This window comes from Salvia miltiorrhiza, chromosome 2 (genome assembly GCF_028751815.1).
Source record: "Salvia miltiorrhiza cultivar Shanhuang (shh) chromosome 2, IMPLAD_Smil_shh, whole genome shotgun sequence".
Lineage (NCBI taxonomy): Eukaryota > Viridiplantae > Streptophyta > Magnoliopsida > Lamiales > Lamiaceae > Salvia > Salvia miltiorrhiza.
In genome coordinates, this window is record NC_080388.1 from 65548960 (window position 1) to 65567838 (window position 18879).

The following is an 18879-nucleotide window of genomic DNA, read 5'->3' on the forward strand; positions in this document are numbered from 1 at the left end:
CGCATCTCTCTCTCGTTTTCTTTTGCTATATTTGTGTGATGTTGTAGTTGCTCCAATCCACTAAATCTACGACCTTAATGGCGACTATCTTGGTTGGTTGTTTTGGATTTTGGAAGATGGTGTGTGTACATACATCTACTTTGGGCAAAATCCTATTGCCTTTCCAACTTGTTACTTTACCCCAATAATGAAAAAAAACATTTTGCTATGCACAACATGTGACCATATGCTTCTTCACTGCCTCTCCATATCTACTTTTATCTTCATCATATAATACACTCAACTTGTTTCAATCCCGCATTACATAAATGCTTTTCTGATTATGATATAGTGTTGTTTGTTTGTTTGTAATAACATACATACACACACACAAAGAAAAAAGAAAGAAAGATGTAGTGTAGTTTTCTTGAAATGGAATGTGACTTGCTGCATCAGTTTGATGTGTGCTGTAATAATAATGGTTTTAAATGTTGATGTATTATTGTGTAGCCATAAGAAAAGTAATATATGTATGATTGTACTTGTACCATCTCTTGGGACATTGCAAGACCTGTCTAGTTTTTGCTTTTCGGATTCCGGATTTTCTGTCTCTTTTTTCTTTTTTTAGATTTGGATGAATATTTAACTTGTTCTTATATATTCCGTTAAATCTTTTTTACTTTAATGTTGATGCTCGCACTGTCGGTAGTAAGTAGTAACTGATGTAGTTTGAATTTAAACATTTTTTGCGACATTTGTGCATTTATCTGTACTTTTTCACCATGTTGTATGCACAAATTGTTGGAAAAAGGAAAGGCATCTTTTACCCACTTGCCACTACAAAGAAAATTGTACTATAATTTAAAATAAATTTACAAAAATGAAAACCTGAAAGTGTGTTAATCTTATACTCTTTTACCCGAAACATTGGATTACGTATTAAAATGAGTCAAAGTGTTCCTACATTGCATCTAAAGGAGTTGAGCTCTCTATGAGTATTTTGAATCTTGATTCTAGGAAAATTCAGACAATCTCTTTGCGGTAACACATTAAGTCAAGTTTGAATAAGTTCAATATCCGATTTATAAGTTGACTATCCGTTTGTTATTTGAGATTTTTTATGTTTTAGTTATAAGAAGATAATGAATATTTAAATATTAAATATGTCATTACTAAGATCGACTAGATTCAATAAAATTCACGAACCTTAATATTTTTATAAATTAAGCTAAATGGATTACACACTCCTACTTGGATTATATAAATTTTATTACTCATTAGCCTATGATAAGCTAAGCATACCTCTTCAAATTTACTCGACACTATCAATGTACAATATTTTCACTTTCAGTTTAATTAATACATATATGATGCAAATGCTAAACCTAAAGATATGGGATACGGTTTACACAGACGATGAATTCAAATAGTTCAAACTCAGTGTAGAAGGCAAAACTCATCATGTGCAAAACTGCAACATTGCTGCTTCTATCTTCTTCTCTTTTTAATATAAAAGGGATTTTATATAAGCCCAATGAGTATACAGGCCCAATCCTCTATTGCGAGAGAAAATATATTTAGACCCACGAAACGATGCCACATAATACATGTATATTTCAATTAGCATATGATATTTGAACAATGAAATTAGCACTTCCGACTAATCCACACGCTCTATAAGTTCAGACATGAGAAATTATTTATCAACGTCGACAAAGCATGGACACTGATGCCAAGTTGATTTGTGATATTGATATATACATACAAATTTCCAATTTTTCAGCCCAAAATTTCGACAATATTGAATTAACATAATTGATTCTAAAATTTAATCAACGCAAAGTTTACGGATTAAATGCTTCCATGTCTACGTAATTAAGATAAATCCTTCTAAATATCGATTCAATGAATAAATAATTAAAAAATGGAGAATTTAGAAATTAAGAATAGAAAATCTGGAAAATGACACATGCATGAAGGATCAATGATTCAACACTAGTGTGTAGTCCGTCGAAATTCGACGGGAAACTACTTTATATTATAATTTATTGTACATTATTTTTTATTATAGCATATAAAATGATTTTTATCAAAATTATTTTTAAATTTTAATTTTATTTGACCAAATTAAATTACTGGTACAGTTCAAACTATAATAATCTCAACAATTTTTTTTTAGGTATATGTTAATTTTTTTGTTGAGAATTAAAATAGATTGTCGTTTTATATAAATTTTTATTTGATGAAATTTCATAAAAAGTTGATATGAAGTTGGAGATTTTAGAAAAATAAGAAGAAAAAGGTTTAGGCATAATTGACATAGGATATAATGAAGGATTGACATATCATATTTTTTGTTAATTGTATATAGGAAAAATTTACTAATTTTATAGGAGTGTGTGTAATTTTTATAAAGTGATGGACAAAATTTAAGACCACATCTGGTGTCGTTTATCGTTTTATTTAGTTTTAATTTAGGTGTTAATGTTAAACTCATCAGTGTGTGATTTTTATAAAGTGATGGACAAATTTTAAGAACATCATTTCATCCGAACCTTATAAGACTTTTGAACATCATCTTGTATGTAACTTGAAATATCACATTTGACTTTTGTACGTCAAACTTCTAATCATTATCTTTTTTGAAGCTTATTATATGAAATTTGATTTAGAAGTATCATCTCATCCGCAACTTGAAAGATAAAACCTGACTTGTGAGCAGCATCCCATTCGGAGCTCGTAAAACTATAATTGACTTGTGAGCATCATTTCGTGTGGAGCTTGAAAGATCGTAACTGACTTATGAGGATCATCTCGTCTATAGTTTGATAGATCAGAGTTGAGTTCTAAGCATCACCTATTTGGAGCTTGAAAGATCGGGGCTGAGTGCTAAGCATTATCTCATTCGAAGCTTCAAAGGCCGTAATTAAGTTATGCGCATCATTTAGTTTGGAGCCTGACAAACCACTACTAATTTGTGAGCATCACATTGTTTTGAGCCAAAATACTCGTAGACCATAACTGACTTGTGAGCATCATCTCGTGTGGAGCTTAAAAGACTATAACTGACTTGTAAGCATCATCTCGTCCGTAGTTTGATAGATCGGAGTTGAGTTCTAAGCATCAATCATTTGAAGCTTGAAAGACCGCAGATGAGTGCTAAGCATTATCTCATTTGAAGCTTAAAGGACCAGAATTTAGTTATAAGCATAATCTCATTTGGAGTTTGGCAAACCACTTCTAACTTATGAGCATCATATTGTTTGGAAGCAAAATTGAGTTTTGAGTACATCTCTTGTGAAGCTTCATAGACCACCTATGACTTTTTAACATTATATCGCCTGGAGTTTGAAAGATCAAAAGTGAATTTTGAGAATCATCTTGTTTAGAGCTATAAAAAAAACATATACCTAGCGGAAATGCTTACAAATCAATTGGTCAATTTGTATTGTCATTAATTCAATACAAAAGATAATTTTACCACGTTGAATAAATAAAAAACTTATGCAGATTGCAGACATATCAAGATGAATTACTTTTATATATATTAAACCAAATTTTACTTTATTTTAATTTATTTATATAAGTATTAGTGTTTAGAAAATTATCTTATGTTTAATAGACAATTAGAATTTTTAGCTTTCTTAATGTTAGTACTGTGGCAAACTCGTCATTTTTTCAAAATTGAATTAGATAACTAATATTTAGAATTTTCACATTTACACCAAACTGAATTTCCCTTGAACCTACATCCAATAATTGAATTTTTCAATTCGATTATTGGTTAATCCAATTAAACCAAGTAACATACGTAGTTTTGAAAAAATCAATAATAACTAATTCGTATTGTAGTTGGTTGATTTTATTTATAAGAAATAACAAAAACTAAATTATTTGATCTTTTTTAAATATAATTATTTATTGGGGTCACCTTATAGCACCTTCCACTGGAGATGCTCTACGAAAAATGATTTGCTTTAAACAAACTAATATACTATGTTATATCCTAATAGAATGACAAAAAATGATGTGAGATTCAAACTGTATCATTTTATTTAGACATTTAATTTGTGAAGGCTAATTAAAAATTGATGTGTAATTTAGAATCTGATTAGAAGATTACAAAATATATTATTCAATTTAGATTTTTAATTTGTAAAGCTTTATGAAAAAAGATTTGGGATTCAAAATTTGCTTAATAAAAATTGCAAAAAATATATACTTTTGTTTAGGTTATGAACTGAAAAAGTGTCATAAAATCAATATGAGATTCAAATAACAACATTTTATTTGTATAAATTTGTTTGGTATAGATTGTACATTTGCTAAAATATCGTAAAGCTAAGTATTAAATTATAAAATATAAACAATATAAGAAAAATCAAATTTATTAATTCATTATTTTAATATATGGATTCACATTATTCAATAATTTTATTTGTAAAACTTTATGAAAAAAGATTTGGGGTTCATGAAGTGCTGCATGGTGAAACTTCATTTTCGTATTATATACATATATAAGATATATTGTGCGCTTTTTTTGCTGCAGAAGTAAAAATCGATTTATTCAATCTAATTGTTTTTAATTGACTAATTATAGCACATAATCCACAAAATATGTTATATATTGGACTAAATTTAATTATAATCACAATATATAATTATGCGACTCGGATTGCGATTATAATCAATAGATGGTGATTAGGCAATTGTGGAATGGAACCCCAACGATAAGGTGTGATATTGTGTAAACATTTGACTTTTATATGATAAATTTGGAAAAATAATTATTGACATTAAACGTTAAGTGCCATGAAATGAAGGATTTAGAAAATTTGAAATATGAGCATTTTAGAGTGCCACCTAGAAAAGAGAATTATTATAGTGACTTCAATACATAATCCTATATATAATAGATAGATAGATAGATGGTGCCTCAATTGTGTAATCTATATCTATATATGAAAACACAGTTTGTGGTAATTTTGTAATAAAATCATCAATTGAAGGCCATGATAGAAATTAATAAAAATGGGAGAGGAGAGATAATATAACTAAATCCCACTATAGCCTAAATATAAGGATTAAGGAATAACCGAAAAAAGAGGGAGGAAAGAGAAAGGGGGAGAGAGGAGGAAGAATAAAAAGAAAATGTTTATAATTTATTTTTAATTATTTTTATCATAATTTTTAATTTAAAATGTATATTGAATATTGTTTTATGAATAAAAAAATATGTAATATAAAGATCATAACTTCCAAAAGAATGTTGTTTCACTCTTTATTTATTTATTAACAATAGTCAAATTTGCTTCATAAATTTTTTCAATATAAATCTTAATTAAAGCTTATGACAAAATATCTACTTTGAGAAAAAGATAATCGAAAATAGATTTGGAACAATTGATGATTATTTAAAGTTTCAGAGTAAATATTTTTTTAATCTCAATTTTCCTCTCTCATTAATGTTAAATATATACTATATTATTTTTTCTTTTATTTCTTTTTATAATAATTTTATTTTGAAATTTTAAATAATTATAACTTAATCGTTCATAATTTATTTTAAATTATTTTTACACCAAATTAGAGATTTTGTCATTGTATTTAATTTAAGATGTATATTGAATATTTTTTTATGAAAAGAAAAATATAGTATAATATAATTTTTTATATATATAGAACCAAATAAGATCATCTCCCAACAAAATATTATTTCACCATTAATAAGTTTTAAAGTAAATTTTTCTCTCTTCCTCTTCCATAAATGTTGAACATTGTGTTATTTATTTATTTAGTTTTTATATTAATTTTATTGTATTTTCTATATTTTGTTATATATCTATATATATAATACTCCCCCTGTCCCTCAAAATTTTGCCCTAAGAGAAGCGGCATGAGTTTTAAATGATTGTAATTATAAAATTGATGGTGAAACCATATGCAAAAATAGAAAGTAAAGATATTGTGGCAAACTTTTGAGGGGCACCTCAAAAAGAAAATTATGGCAAACTTTTCAGGGACGAAGAGAGTGGTTTTTAACGAAACTAAAGAGAAGGAAATCATTTTGATTTAATTTAGATATCTTTAATGTAAAAATGTCTGCTTAAAAGTTCAATTTGTATTAATTCTAAAATAAATTTGTAGATAAATAATTAATTGTCTGTATACGAATTTTAATATTTACTTATATACACATATTCTTTTTATTTTGTTTTTCTCAATTATATTATGTACAAATATAGATTTTCTTATATTTTATAACTATTTAACATTTATATTTATTTATTTATTTAAATATATCGTTTAATTTTAATACTCGCCGTGCATCGCACGGGTGAGCGTGTACTAGTTATACGTAGAATTGATAGATAAGAAGAATGACAGCCACAATTGAGTTTGTGCTATCCGATTACCTCATCCATACGGACCATACCTACATGATACATATAACAAGTGGGAGTGGGAGTGGCAATGGGATTTATAATAATAAATAAATAAGTGATGAGAAAATCTAGTGTAATCTTACTCAAAATATTTCATAATTACCCAATAATTGACATGCAATTGCAATATGGTATTGTCATGTGTGGCCACTGGCGCCATATATGCTCCATATTTTCCACTATCATCAAATATTTCAACCCAGTTTTGAACATACATCAACACAACTAGAAAGCTTACACCACTCTGGCTCTCTCTTTGTCTTCTTTCTCTCCCTTGAAGTGGAGTATTCACCTGAAACTGATGTTACTAAAGAATAGATTAACTTTTGTCTACTGAGAAAAAAAAAAGGCAAGAACTCAACTTCAGCAGCAACATTATTTATTTGCACCTTCAGATTGGTCTACTTAGAGAATATTGATCTGGGCTTGTGTTATTCTGTTGCTTGTGCACTGACAATTAGCACCTAACAGTTTAGGTTTAGTTCACATGCTCAGTGATTGTAGGCAGTGAGGCATTTAACACTTCTTGATTCTGCTTATATGTTCAAATCTACGTTGCTCTTTCTTTACCACAATCTTCTTGTTTGTTTTGTGTTTTCCTCCAAACTTTTGTCTTGAAGATGTGTAATAAAAAATTATCTTTCCTTGCAGTGTTTGATTTGCAGCCGCGTGCTTCACTTTCACGTGCTACATATATTGAGGTATGTGAATTTACACGCTAGCTTAGTCTTTGCATTGATCCAATCTAATGAAGTATTGGTTTTTGTTTTAAGAGATGGGATCCATAGAAGAAAAGTTAGGCTTTGAAGTTGAAGAGCATATCCCACTCAGTTCATCCGAGTCCATGAATAAAGTGCAGGCTTTGAATTGTGAAACACCGCGTTTCTTGCAATTTTCCGGTTTAAGTGGAGTTAGCATTTTGAGGAGTATATACACTGTTTTGATTCAACCCAAGATCAATGCTCTGCTACCCTTTGGTCCCCTGGCAATATTGCTGCACCATTTTACCAGTAAACAAGTAAGAATTGCATAAGGAAATATATAAGTTAGTGATCTGCTAATACTGAGTTTTGATTTTTTAGTGTCTTGGTTTGATCTTGATTCTGAATTCCAGGGATGGGTCTTCTTTTTCAGCTTAGTTGGTATAACTCCTTTAGCTGAGCGACTTGGTTATGCAACCGAGTAAGTTTCTGCTCCACGAAAGAGACGAACCCCTCCCCCTCCTCATTTTTTTTTCCTCCTCTCCCCATGAAGCAACAAATAAAGTCACATTGATTGGACTCAATTGTGTTGTAGGCAACTTGCATTTTATACCGGACCAACAGGTAGGTTTTCCTTATTATTCTCCTTTCACTTTGAAGCTAGTTATTCACTGTGCTCTTTTTGAGGTGATCAAGGAAAGGTAGTGGAACCAAATCATCACTGAGAAGAATATATATAGAAAAACTGAAGCAATATACATTTGGTTAGAAATGTACGAGGCAGGAAATTAATTCTGATGCTATTTGAAGATGTCTAGTGTTGTATCTAACCATCATCATGTCTCTTTTATTGTCAATTCACTCTACAAAACCATAATATTTTCCCAAATCTCTGTTTGAAAGCCTCATTCTTTGTATTTGTTTCTCCTCCAATATTATTTCATCACTCAATATATATAGTTCTCCATAAAACACTTGTAAGCTTAAACATACGGCTCACCTTTTTGTTGTTAAATCTGAAGTTGGGGGCCTTCTAAATGCTACATTTGGCAATGCTACTGAGATGATAATTTCTATGTATGCATTGAAGAGTGGGATGCTGAGGGTTGTTAAGCAATCTTTGTTGGGCTCTATCTTGTCGAACATGCTTCTGGTCCTTGGATGCTCCTTCTTCTGTGGTGGGATTGTTCATCAAAAACTCCAAAAGTTCAATAAGGTGCTGCAACATTTTATTGTGTCACCAATAACAAATGATTGACAAATTAGGAGTGAGAAAAACTAATGCGCGACAAATGTTTTCAGGCCACGGCCCTCGTGAACTCAGGGTTGTTACTGATGGCTGTTATGGGTTTACTGTTCCCCGCGTTGCTGCACTTCACACATACAGAAATACACCAGGGCAAGTCGGAGATTGCTCTTTCACGGTTTAGCAGCTGTGTAATGCTGGTTGCTTATGGATGCTATATTTTCTTTCAGCTCAAGAGTCAAAGTAATCTATATACTTCTCTTGGTGAGGTAATGATATTTCCCTCTGTTGATTTGTTTTTATGAAATTTAAGTAGGTAATATTCTTACCGTGTTATTGGTAGGAAGCGGAGAATGATGAGGAAGATGATGCCCCAGAGATTTCATATTGTGAATCAATAGTGTGGCTAGCTGTTTTGACTTTGTGGATATCTGTTTTATCTGGATATCTTGTTGATACAATACAGGTATGATATCTCATTCTTTGTCTATAAGAAAGTGTATAGCTTTGATTACACCAACAATAAGCTTGTTTGTCTGAATCTTTTCAGGGTGCATCTGATTCCATGAATATACCCATCGTATTTATTAGCGTTGTTTTGCTTCCGATTGTGGGGAATGCTACCGAACATGCTAGTGCTATCATGTTTGCCATGAAGGACAAACTTGTGAGTGTTTGTACAAATCTTGAAAGAAATCCATTTTGTGATTGTTTCTGTTCAATTAAGTGTTGCTATCACAGGATATTACCATTGGAGTTGCAATTGGATCATCTACTCAGATATCTATGTTTGTGGTAAGGCCCTTTTGCATTTATACTATTGGATCAAAATCACAATTCTTATAAAATTGATTGTGGTGTGCATGGGCAGATCCCATTCTGTGTAATATTCGGTTGGATCTTGGGAAAGCCTATGGATTTGAATTTTCAAGTGTTTGAAACTGCTACACTGTTTATGACAGTGTTGGTAGTAGCATTTATGCTTCAGGTTAGGTTTGTGGCATATCACTTCATCTCTCTATACACTTGGTTTGTGTGGGTGTATCTTATTAATGTTGGTGTGGTGAGATTGATGCAGGAAGGCCAATCAAACTATTTTAAAGGGTTGATGCTTATTCTGTGTTATGTCATTGTTGCTGCTAGTTTCTTTGTGCATGTTGATGTTGATGTTGCTGATGCATCAAATGGTGAGTCCAAACCTTATGACTCCAATATTTACACCTCAAAACTTGTGTTGACACTTTTAGTGAAAATAACCATATTCTACACATATTAGGTGATGGTTGAACATCCTCAGCAAGCCTCAGCAGCTATGTTAATAGTATGTCATTGTGGTTGAAGATGATTCTTGAATTTGGGGCAATGAAATTGAGTCAGCATTGTATGATATAAATTCTTGCTTATTGCAAGGTAGGTGCTTCTCAAAAATCTGCATTTGTGAATATTGGTATTTAAGATGCTGCCAAAATGCTGCTATTATTATCACGAGGATTATTCAAATAAATGATGTCATGCTTTTGGCCGGAAACCCTTGTACACTAACATTATTTCACTTTTATTCCCTAATATTAAAATGCTCTAGTTGCATCTATTTTGTATCTGTAGTTGACTGTAATTACTTAATTACTTTGGTATAATGAATAGTCTTTTTTAAAAGGGGTATAATAATTCATGAAATTCCTAATATTTTTTAGACCGATTATTCCCGTGTAGAGTACGGGTTTTCCCAAAACTTCTCATAAGACCATACGATAGAAAATAGATTAGTCCTACGTCGTATTATTATATTTAATTTGTTATTTTTAGTTATATAATTGGTGATGCCCACTAAAACTTTGGCGTGATTTTTTTTTTAAATATTTGAATTAAAAATCCACAAAAAGTATATCTCCATTTCCACATTATTTTTTTTATGAAATTTTCATCAAATACAAATTTATATGAAAAGAGGTATTTCTATTCTCCCACTTAGTAAGGGAACTAAGTTCATGCCTTAAATATTCAACAAATTTTCACTCATTTTATGGATTAAAAATAATGAATTAACTCAATTAAAATGTTGCTTTCGACATTAAAAAATGGTTCACATTCACTTTTATGATTCTACTCAAAAGCACATAATCGAAAAAGCTGATAATCAATACTCAAAAAAGATCGAATGATCCTATCACTTCAAGATCCCGATAGATAAATACTCCATTTGTTTACGATATCGTTTTTACTTTTGTCATTTTGGTATGTCTATAATACCATTTATAGTAGTAGGATCCATAAACTCCACTCACAACAATAGTGGGATTCAAATTCCACTCAGAACAATATCAACTACAATCAACTATTGTTGATCACTTTCTTAAAACTCATGTCGTCCACAAAATGAAAATGATATCGTGGATGAAGGGAGTATAAATTGTAGAGTATATTCATCGAATTTGCAATCAAATATTCCCTCCATCCCGCGAAACTTGAGTTGTTTCTTTTGTGCACAAGATTTAAGAAAGTAGTATTTTAATATGTTAAATATGGTAGGTGAAAAAGTGAAAAACTGAAAAAGTGAATAAAGGAAAAAAAAATTATCATATAAAAAAACGTAATAAATTTCGTGGAACGACCTAAAAAGAAATACGACTCATGTTTCATAAAATGGAAGGAATAGGAGTAATATTTTGTCTTAACTCCAAGATGCTTATATAAACAAATATTGCACTTACACCATTGTAAAAGACATCATTCCGTTCCTTCATATTTAATAACAATGTTCTTCCACTCCATTATCTACAACAATAAAATAAAAATAAAAATAAAATAATACAATTAAAATACAAATTACACAATTAATGTCCCACGAATCCTATTCAACAATGACTAACAAATCATGAAGCTGATACATTGCATTAAAATGTTGAAGTAACATGCATTAATCTTGAAACAAATTATAAGCAAAATATTATAACCAAAATTCGCATAATACAAATTAAAACAAACATGCGTAAAATAAATATTATACACAATATTTCAAGAGCATTACCACGGCACAAATACAAAAACATTATAATAAAAACATGAATAGCATCTCACAGAATTCACAAAATCACGTCTATTTCTTGCCAATCACAAGAGCATAAGTTTATTTTTGAAGCGCAATTATATTAACAAATCAGCCTCGGCTATAGGGTGCTAGACGTTAAGTCGAAGGGGCTAATTGCACGAAATTAAGGATTTCAGGGATTTAGTTGAACCAGCCTCGGCTATAGGGTGCTAGACGTGATAAGAGTCTCTATGTTAGAGTGTATTTGATACTTAACCCTTCAATTTAATAGGCACGTAATCTAAAATACGTGCATAATTCACTAATATAAATATTAAAAAAAAAAAATAGATGCAAGCGTATACTTTAAGAATACAATTTAATAAGTACATAATTCAAATTACTACGAGCATAATTCAATTTAATAGGCACCTAATATAAAATAGGAGCATAATTCACTAATATACTGGTACATATATAAAAGAATATACTTCCTCCGTCAGCCAAAATTATGTAAAATTGCTTGGGCACGAGATTTAATAAAATTGGTGATGATTTTGATGTAGTGGAGAAAGGGTTCCACCACTTTATGAGATGTGTGGTTGAGATTGAATTTTGAGTGGGTTTTTTGTAAATAAAGAGTGTTAGTAAGGATACAATATTAAAGAGGATGGTGGGACCATTGCCATAAAAGGAAAGTGACATAATCTTGGCGGACGCCAAATATAGTAATTTTTACATAATCTTGGCGGACGGAGGGAGTAATAATTTATAATTTTTAATAAATTCTATTAAAAGAAGATGAATTGGATCTCAAAAATACTCCCTCCGTCCCATAAAGCATGACACACTTTTTTTCGACACGGGAATTAAGAAATTTGTATTTTGTGTGTTAAGTGTGGTAGATGAAAAAGTGAAAATGTGAATAAAGGATAATTTTTTTGCCATTTTTAGAAACGTGTCATGCTTCGTGGGACAGACCAAAAAGAAAACTGTGTCATGCTTTGTGGGATGGAGGGAGTACTGTAATAATATATTAATTCATTAAATATAATTTTATCTTTCATCGCTACATTAATTAAAAATCTATCTTCAATTTTATATTAATCATGAAAAGAATATATAAAAATAAATTATATTAATTAATATTATCGTGAAATTTATTATAATTATTCAACTCTAACAATTTATTAATATAAAGTTCATAAATTGTGTGCAATACATATATTTTCTACTAGTACTTATAAAAATAATACTATGATTTTAGTTTTCTTTCCACTTTTTAACTAAAAATATACTTTTATTCTACTTTTTTGTACTAATAATACCCCTGCAAATTATACATTTATTTCATTTACACCTACTTTAACAATTTTCTTAAAACCCGAGCCGAACCCCAAATGAGACTCTTTTTCATGGACGGAGGGAGTATAAAATAATTAAAAATTAAGATGTAAAGTAATTTTTCATCAAATTTTGGGCGATTACGCGCTATTAAATTAATGGTAGAATTGACAAACGCGCAATTGACTCAGTCTGTTACTTTGATTTATTTTCTAATAAATAGTGTGTGGAAAAGAAGAAAAATAGTCAAGAGTCCACCAGCATGTAGGAAATTAATACTACTTTAATTAGTTTATATTCTTCTCCAGGTAACTTGCGCTAACAAGCAAGATTAAATACATTTGTTTGATGGAATTAAACATTATCAATGTGGACAAATTTTTTCAATAAAAGACAGAAAATGTGAGTCGCTCATCTTCAGATATACTCCACAACACAGCCCATTGTTTCTGCATCTCCTAAAAAGGAAAATAATTCTAGGTTAATACGTAACCTCTATTCAAGCAGCCGCCACTGTACAAATTCTAGCAGAATTATGCTTCCAGTTCCAGCCAGCCAAGATTTCTTCTTCAGAATGATGACACATACACACACTGATAGTCCATGCATGTTCCAAAAGTAATTAAACACTTTTTTTTTGTTTGTTTGTTTAGACCTCAAGTTTATAATATTGCTTCATGTCTATGTCATCAGCTCTCTTCCTCTTCTTCTTTGTCCCCCCCTCTCTCTCTCTCTCATAAACTCTGATCAAAAAGTGAAGATCGCGTCCTACTTATGTGAGAGAGAGAGAGAGAGTTGTAATAGTGATCAAAGATAACAATTGAAGCAGCCATGCACTTGAATTCCCACTTAGCCATACTTGTAGCAGCAATATCATATTTTGCAGGCACATCTGATGGGTCCTGCAATGAAGTCGACCGCCATTCTTTATCATCATTCAACCTCAGCATCAGCGCTGCGCCTCCCTTGAACTGGTCTCTCTCTGCAGATTGCTGCACTTGGGAAGGTGTCTCTTGCGACAATTCAAGCAGAGTTACCAGTCTATGGCTCCCATCAAGAGGCCTAGTTGGTAACATGTCGCCTTGGCTCATGAATCTCACCACTCTCAATCTCTCTCACAACACCCTCTCCGGCCCCCTCCCGGATGGATTCTTCACCTCCTCCTTCATCGTCATCGATTTGAGCATCAATCGTCTCTCCGGTGCGCTCTCACCGTCAAATAATCTGCCTCCTACCATCCAGAGCTTCAACCTGTCCTGCAATTCCTTTCACGGCACAATCCCGTCTTCATTTCTCGAGACAGCATCAAAGCTGCAAGCTTTTGATGTCAGCAATAACAGCTTCTCCGGATCAGTTCCTTCCTCCATCTGCAGCTATTCGCCCTCACTGGAGCGCCTTGATTTCTCCAACAATGATTTCTCAGACCAGATTCCTGCAGGTTTTGGAGAGTGCTCAAAGCTGCAGAGCCTAAGAGCAGGCTTCAACAACTTGTCTGGACAGATCCCACATGATATCTACAGTTTGTCGACGTTGCAACAGCTCTACCTACCTGGAAACAAGCTCTCTGGAGTGATGAATCAAAGTATAGCCAGCCTCATCAACCTCAAAATCCTCAATTTGTATGGCAATGAACTCACAGGCGCGATCCCTCAAGACATCGGGAGGCTGTCCAACTTGGAACACCTGCATCTCCACATAAACCATCTCACTGGAACCATCCCAACATCTCTTACAAACTGCACCAGCCTCATCACTCTGTATCTGAGGGTCAACTCTCTAGAAGGTGAACTTTCCTCTTTCGATTTCTCAAGATTTGTGCACCTCAAATCAGTTGATCTAGGCAACAATCTGTTCAGAGGAAGTTTGCCTGCAAGCCTCTTCAGCTGCAAGAAGCTGACAGCAATTCGGTTGGCTTCTAACAACCTCAGTGGACAGATTCTTCCCACCATACTGTCACTGCCATCCTTGTCTTTCCTCTCTCTCTCCAACAACAGCCTAACCAACATCACAGCTGCCCTTGGAATCTTAACAGGTTGCAAGAATCTCACCACATTAACACTCTCAACGAATTTTCACAACGAAAGACTGCCTAGTGATGGTGATGAGAGCTTGGTTGGCCTCGAGGGGCTTCATAATCTCCGAGTTCTCGCCCTTGGTGCCTGCGGATTCACCGGCTCTTTTCCACTCTGGCTGTCCAAGCTACCCAAGCTTGAGGTTGTAGACTTATCCTTCAATTTTCTTACAGGAACAATTCCGGGTTTCATTGGAAGTTTCAAGGAACTTTTCTACTTAGATTTGTCAAATAACCAGCTATCAGGAGTCTTCCCTATTGAACTCACAACAATGCAGAGGCTAGCAATTCAGCAGAGCTCTCATCAAATTGATAGCAGCTATTTAGAGCTGCCTGTCTTTGTCACTCCTGACAATGTTTCCAGCTATCAATACAATCAACTCTCAAGCTTACCAACAGCTATATACTTAGGAAATAATAGCATCAACGGCACCATCCCTTATGCGATTGGTCAGCTTAAGTTCATCAAAGCCCTTGATCTCACCGGCAATCATTTCTCCGGTGAAATCCCTGATGCACTCTCTAAACTCACCAACTTGGAGAAACTAGACCTCTCAAGAAACAATTTCTCCGGCCAAATCCCATCATCACTCCAAAATCTCAATTTCCTCTCCTCTTTCAGTGTTGCAGACAATAATCTTGAAGGTCCAATCCCCACAGGAGGGCAGTTTGACACTTTCCCCGTCTCAAGCTTCCAAGGAAATCCAGAGCTGTGCGGCCGTATCTTGCAGCGTTCTTGCTCAGCCGCCCCGACCAACATTTCGCCTCTGGCAAGAGGGAGGAGAAGGAAGAAGAGAGTCATGGTACTAATACTTGTGATCTGTTCATCCATCTTCACCATGTCTCTACTTTTATATTTCTTCTTGGAGAAGAGGTGGAGAAGGCTAGATCAGAAACCCGGGCTTGAGACAAGTGGCCTCGACATTGATCCTGAAGATGAAAGCACCACAAGAAGCCTAGTCACGTTGTTTCCAAACAACGACAAGATACATACTCTGTCCATGGCTGAAATCTTGCAAGCCACACACGATTTCAGCCAATCCAACATCATCGGGTGCGGAGGTTTCGGATTAGTATACAAAGCCGTTCTTGAAAATGGGACTAAACTTGCGATCAAGAAGTTCTCAGGGGACATGTGTGTGGTGGAGAGAGAATTCAAAGCAGAGGTGGAAGTTCTCTCCACAGCCCAACACCGGAATCTTGTATCTCTAAAAGGCTACTGCATGCACGACGGAGACAGATTGCTCATATATTCCTTGATGGAGAATGGCAGCCTAGACTACTGGCTGCACGAGAAGCCCGGCGGCGGCGCCCAGCTCAGCTGGCCAGCGCGCCTCAGAATCGCGGCGGGCGTGGCCAGCGGCGTCGCGTACATGCACGAGACATGCGAGCCGCACATAGTGCACCGTGACCTCAAATCCAGCAACATTCTTCTGGATCACAACCTGGAGGCCCACGTGGCGGATTTCGGGCTGGCTAGGCTGATTCTGCCGCACCGGACGCACGTCACGACGGAGCTGGTGGGGACGCTGGGGTACATTCCGCCCGAGTACGGGCAGTCGTGGGTGGCGACGTTGAGAGGAGATGTGTACAGTTTCGGGGTGGTGATGGTGGAGCTGGTGACGGGGAAGAGGCCTTTTATGGTGTTGAATCCCAAGGGGGAGAGAGAGTTGGTGAAGTGGGTGATGCAGATGAGGAGAGAGGGGAAGCTGGAGGAGGTGTTTGATCCGGCCATTAGAGACAAAGGCTTTCAAGGAGAGATGGTGAGAGTTGTTGAGATCGCCTCTTTGTGTCTCAATCAGAATCCATTGGAGAGGCCCACCATGATTCAAGTTGTTGATTGGCTCAAGGATGTCGGGCGAAGCAGAGGTTCACGCTCCGGATCCGACCATTATATTGCTTGTTGAAGATGATCAGTCTCTGCATTTTTTTATCCAGTTTTCTTTCTTTTTTTAGTGTTAGGACTCAAACCAACTAAACTACTTTGTTTCAATGTTTAGTAATTTCTTTCCTATTTTCTTAAGAATTTTGTGTCTGATGGATAAACTGAAGAATAGTTAAAATATTTAATTATAAAGAGCATATCTTAATTGAAAGATAAAAAATCTCATGTAGTTTTGTTGTGTGTGGTTATAAGTTATAACTTAGAAGGGTGCTCCTAGTGATCAGTAGTTGCTTTTTCCACCTTTTATTTTTTTTTGATAAGCTAGGTTTATACTATTGGAGATGTGATGAGTTGGCCAAATTGTAGAAGCTACTTCCCAAATTAGAAAATCAACTTCTAAGGCTACATCCAATACTTGGAATCAGTTTCACCTTTCAAACCTCCACTAACATCATTTAATTCTAAATATTATTGCAATTGAATTCGTTATTTTGACCGGCGTGAAAATGAAATGAATAAGAAAGGAAAAAGAATGTTGTAATATACCGTTGTAAAATGGGATAAGAATTATTTTATTGTGCATTTATGAAATTTGATTCTCATTTTTTTACAATAATTTTAGTTTTTATTATGTTAATTCAATCCTATATATATACATATGTATATATTACACAATTGTCCTTAAATTTAAATATAAAAGAAAAATATAATAGTCCTTTTTAATAAATTATTATATTTACGAATTAACCACTTTGTATATTACACTGAGAGGTGTCAAACGGGTCGGGTCGGGCCAGCCCGGCCCAGACCCACTGGGCTTTCAATTTTACCGGGTCGGGTCAGGCCAGCCCGAAATCAGATCGGGCTGCCAAATGCTAGGCCCAGCCCATGTCGGGCCATCGGACGGTCGGGCTAAACCCGCCCATTTTATATTTTTTATTTATCTCTTTCTTAAAATCTTATTATTAAAATGCATACATTACTTTTTGTATTATCATCCGTTGACTTTTTAGCTACAAAAGTGCATAACTTGAACTCTATGCATAAAATCACTCCACACTTAACTAGGCTCACAAGTCACGTTCAAGTAAATAGATGTGCCGAACATGCACTTCAATATTGCAATATTCAGTGTGCCAGAAAAAGGGGGCAAGAAAGCTCACATGAAGAAATTAATTTTAGAATTAGGTTCAGACGTGTAGTTACTTTTTAGATTTTATTTTATAATTTGATTTTTAAAATATAGTATAATTTAAATTTTAATTAATTAATTTCGGGGGGCTAAAAAGCCCGAAAATTCCAGGCTTTTTAGCCCGAAAGCCCGATCAGCCCAGCGGGCTTTTTAGGCCCGATTTTTAATGGGCCTTAACTTTTAGAGCCCAGCCCAGTCCTAAACTCGGACGGGCCAGGTCGATTTTGACAGTTCTAAATTTACACATTGTCTTTAAATTTAAATACAAAATGAAAATATAATAGACAAATTAATTTGTCCAACGAAGTTCTATAAATATATAAGTCGGAATGACTCACGGCATTTGCGACTTCTGACTTATCACTACAGTCGAAGTAAGTTGAGCTAGAATGGGACAACACTAAAAAAGCAATTTGAAATCTTAATAAAAAAAATTACTATAATTAATCAAGAGCTTGAATGATTTATCAATTTAAGCATTTATTATTTGAGCATTCTTAACTGGTTATATGCTTGTAAATAGAATGTCATAAATAAAATAAACAAAAACGGTACTAAACTAATTATACCAAAATAAATAGGGTAAATTCTATTTTTTCCAACAATCTATTTTTAACATTTAGGGGATTTTATTTGTATGATTGATAAGATGCATGATTGAATATTTTTATCCTCAATAATAGGATTTCTCCAAGCAAGCAAAATTAGGTTAAATAATAGAAATAATCAAGGGCAATGAGATATCCTAAACTTTCAATCCATTAAAGTAAACGTAAAATGTCCCCTTAGGATGTGCTCTATTTGATTGATAAATTAATCATAAAAAAAATAAGGGATAACAAAAATTTCTTCATTTAAATGTCTTTTTTCTTTTTTCTCATCTTTTATAAAAGAGAATATTATCATTTCTCATTCCTTAATTCCACTTCAAGAAATAATAATATTATCCCTTTGTTTTTTGTGTGATAATATTACCACTCCAGTAAA

General features: G+C 33.5%; 2 protein-coding genes across 4 annotated transcripts; both read left to right on the forward strand.

Moving 5' to 3' along the window:
• Positions 1–6455: 6455 nt before the first annotated feature.
• LOC131013072 (vacuolar cation/proton exchanger 2-like) lies at positions 6456–9963 on the forward strand. 3 transcript variants are annotated; one of them, XM_057941073.1, is made up of 13 exons: positions 6456–6774; positions 7077–7126; positions 7199–7443; positions 7540–7607; positions 7722–7750; positions 8149–8342; positions 8429–8641; positions 8716–8838; positions 8923–9039; positions 9114–9167; positions 9244–9360; positions 9451–9559; positions 9649–9963. In XM_057941073.1, the coding sequence occupies exons 3-13, from the start codon at positions 7201–7203 to the stop codon at positions 9657–9659; spliced, it is 1278 nt and encodes a 425-aa protein (XP_057797056.1). In that variant the 5' UTR covers positions 6456–6774; positions 7077–7126; positions 7199–7200; the 3' UTR covers positions 9660–9963. The 3 variants fall into 3 exon arrangements, with proteins under 3 accessions (XP_057797056.1, XP_057797057.1, XP_057797055.1); XM_057941074.1 differs by lacking the exon at positions 6456–6774 and adding an exon at positions 6810–6901; XM_057941072.1 differs by lacking the exon at positions 6456–6774 and adding an exon at positions 6838–6932.
• A 3051-nt stretch (positions 9964–13014) lies between these two features.
• Positions 13015–16829, forward strand: LOC131013073 (tyrosine-sulfated glycopeptide receptor 1-like). Its single transcript, XM_057941076.1, has one exon. The coding sequence runs from the start codon at positions 13576–13578 to the stop codon at positions 16720–16722; it is 3147 nt and encodes a 1048-aa protein (XP_057797059.1). The 5' UTR covers positions 13015–13575; the 3' UTR covers positions 16723–16829.
• Positions 16830–18879: the final 2050 nt, after the last annotated feature.

Coding starts and splice junctions, on each gene's coding strand:
- LOC131013072 (XM_057941073.1), top strand. CDS start 7,201: ATGGGATCCATAGAAGAAAAGTTAGGCTTTGAAGTTGAAGAGCATATC. Junction 7,444..7,539: donor ACCATTTTACCAGTAAACAA/GTAAGAATTGCA, acceptor TCTGAATTCCAG/GGATGGGTCTTCTTTTTCAG. Junction 8,343..8,428: donor AACTCCAAAAGTTCAATAAG/GTGCTGCAACAT, acceptor AAATGTTTTCAG/GCCACGGCCCTCGTGAACTC.
- LOC131013073 (XM_057941076.1), top strand. CDS start 13,576: ATGCACTTGAATTCCCACTTAGCCATACTTGTAGCAGCAATATCATAT.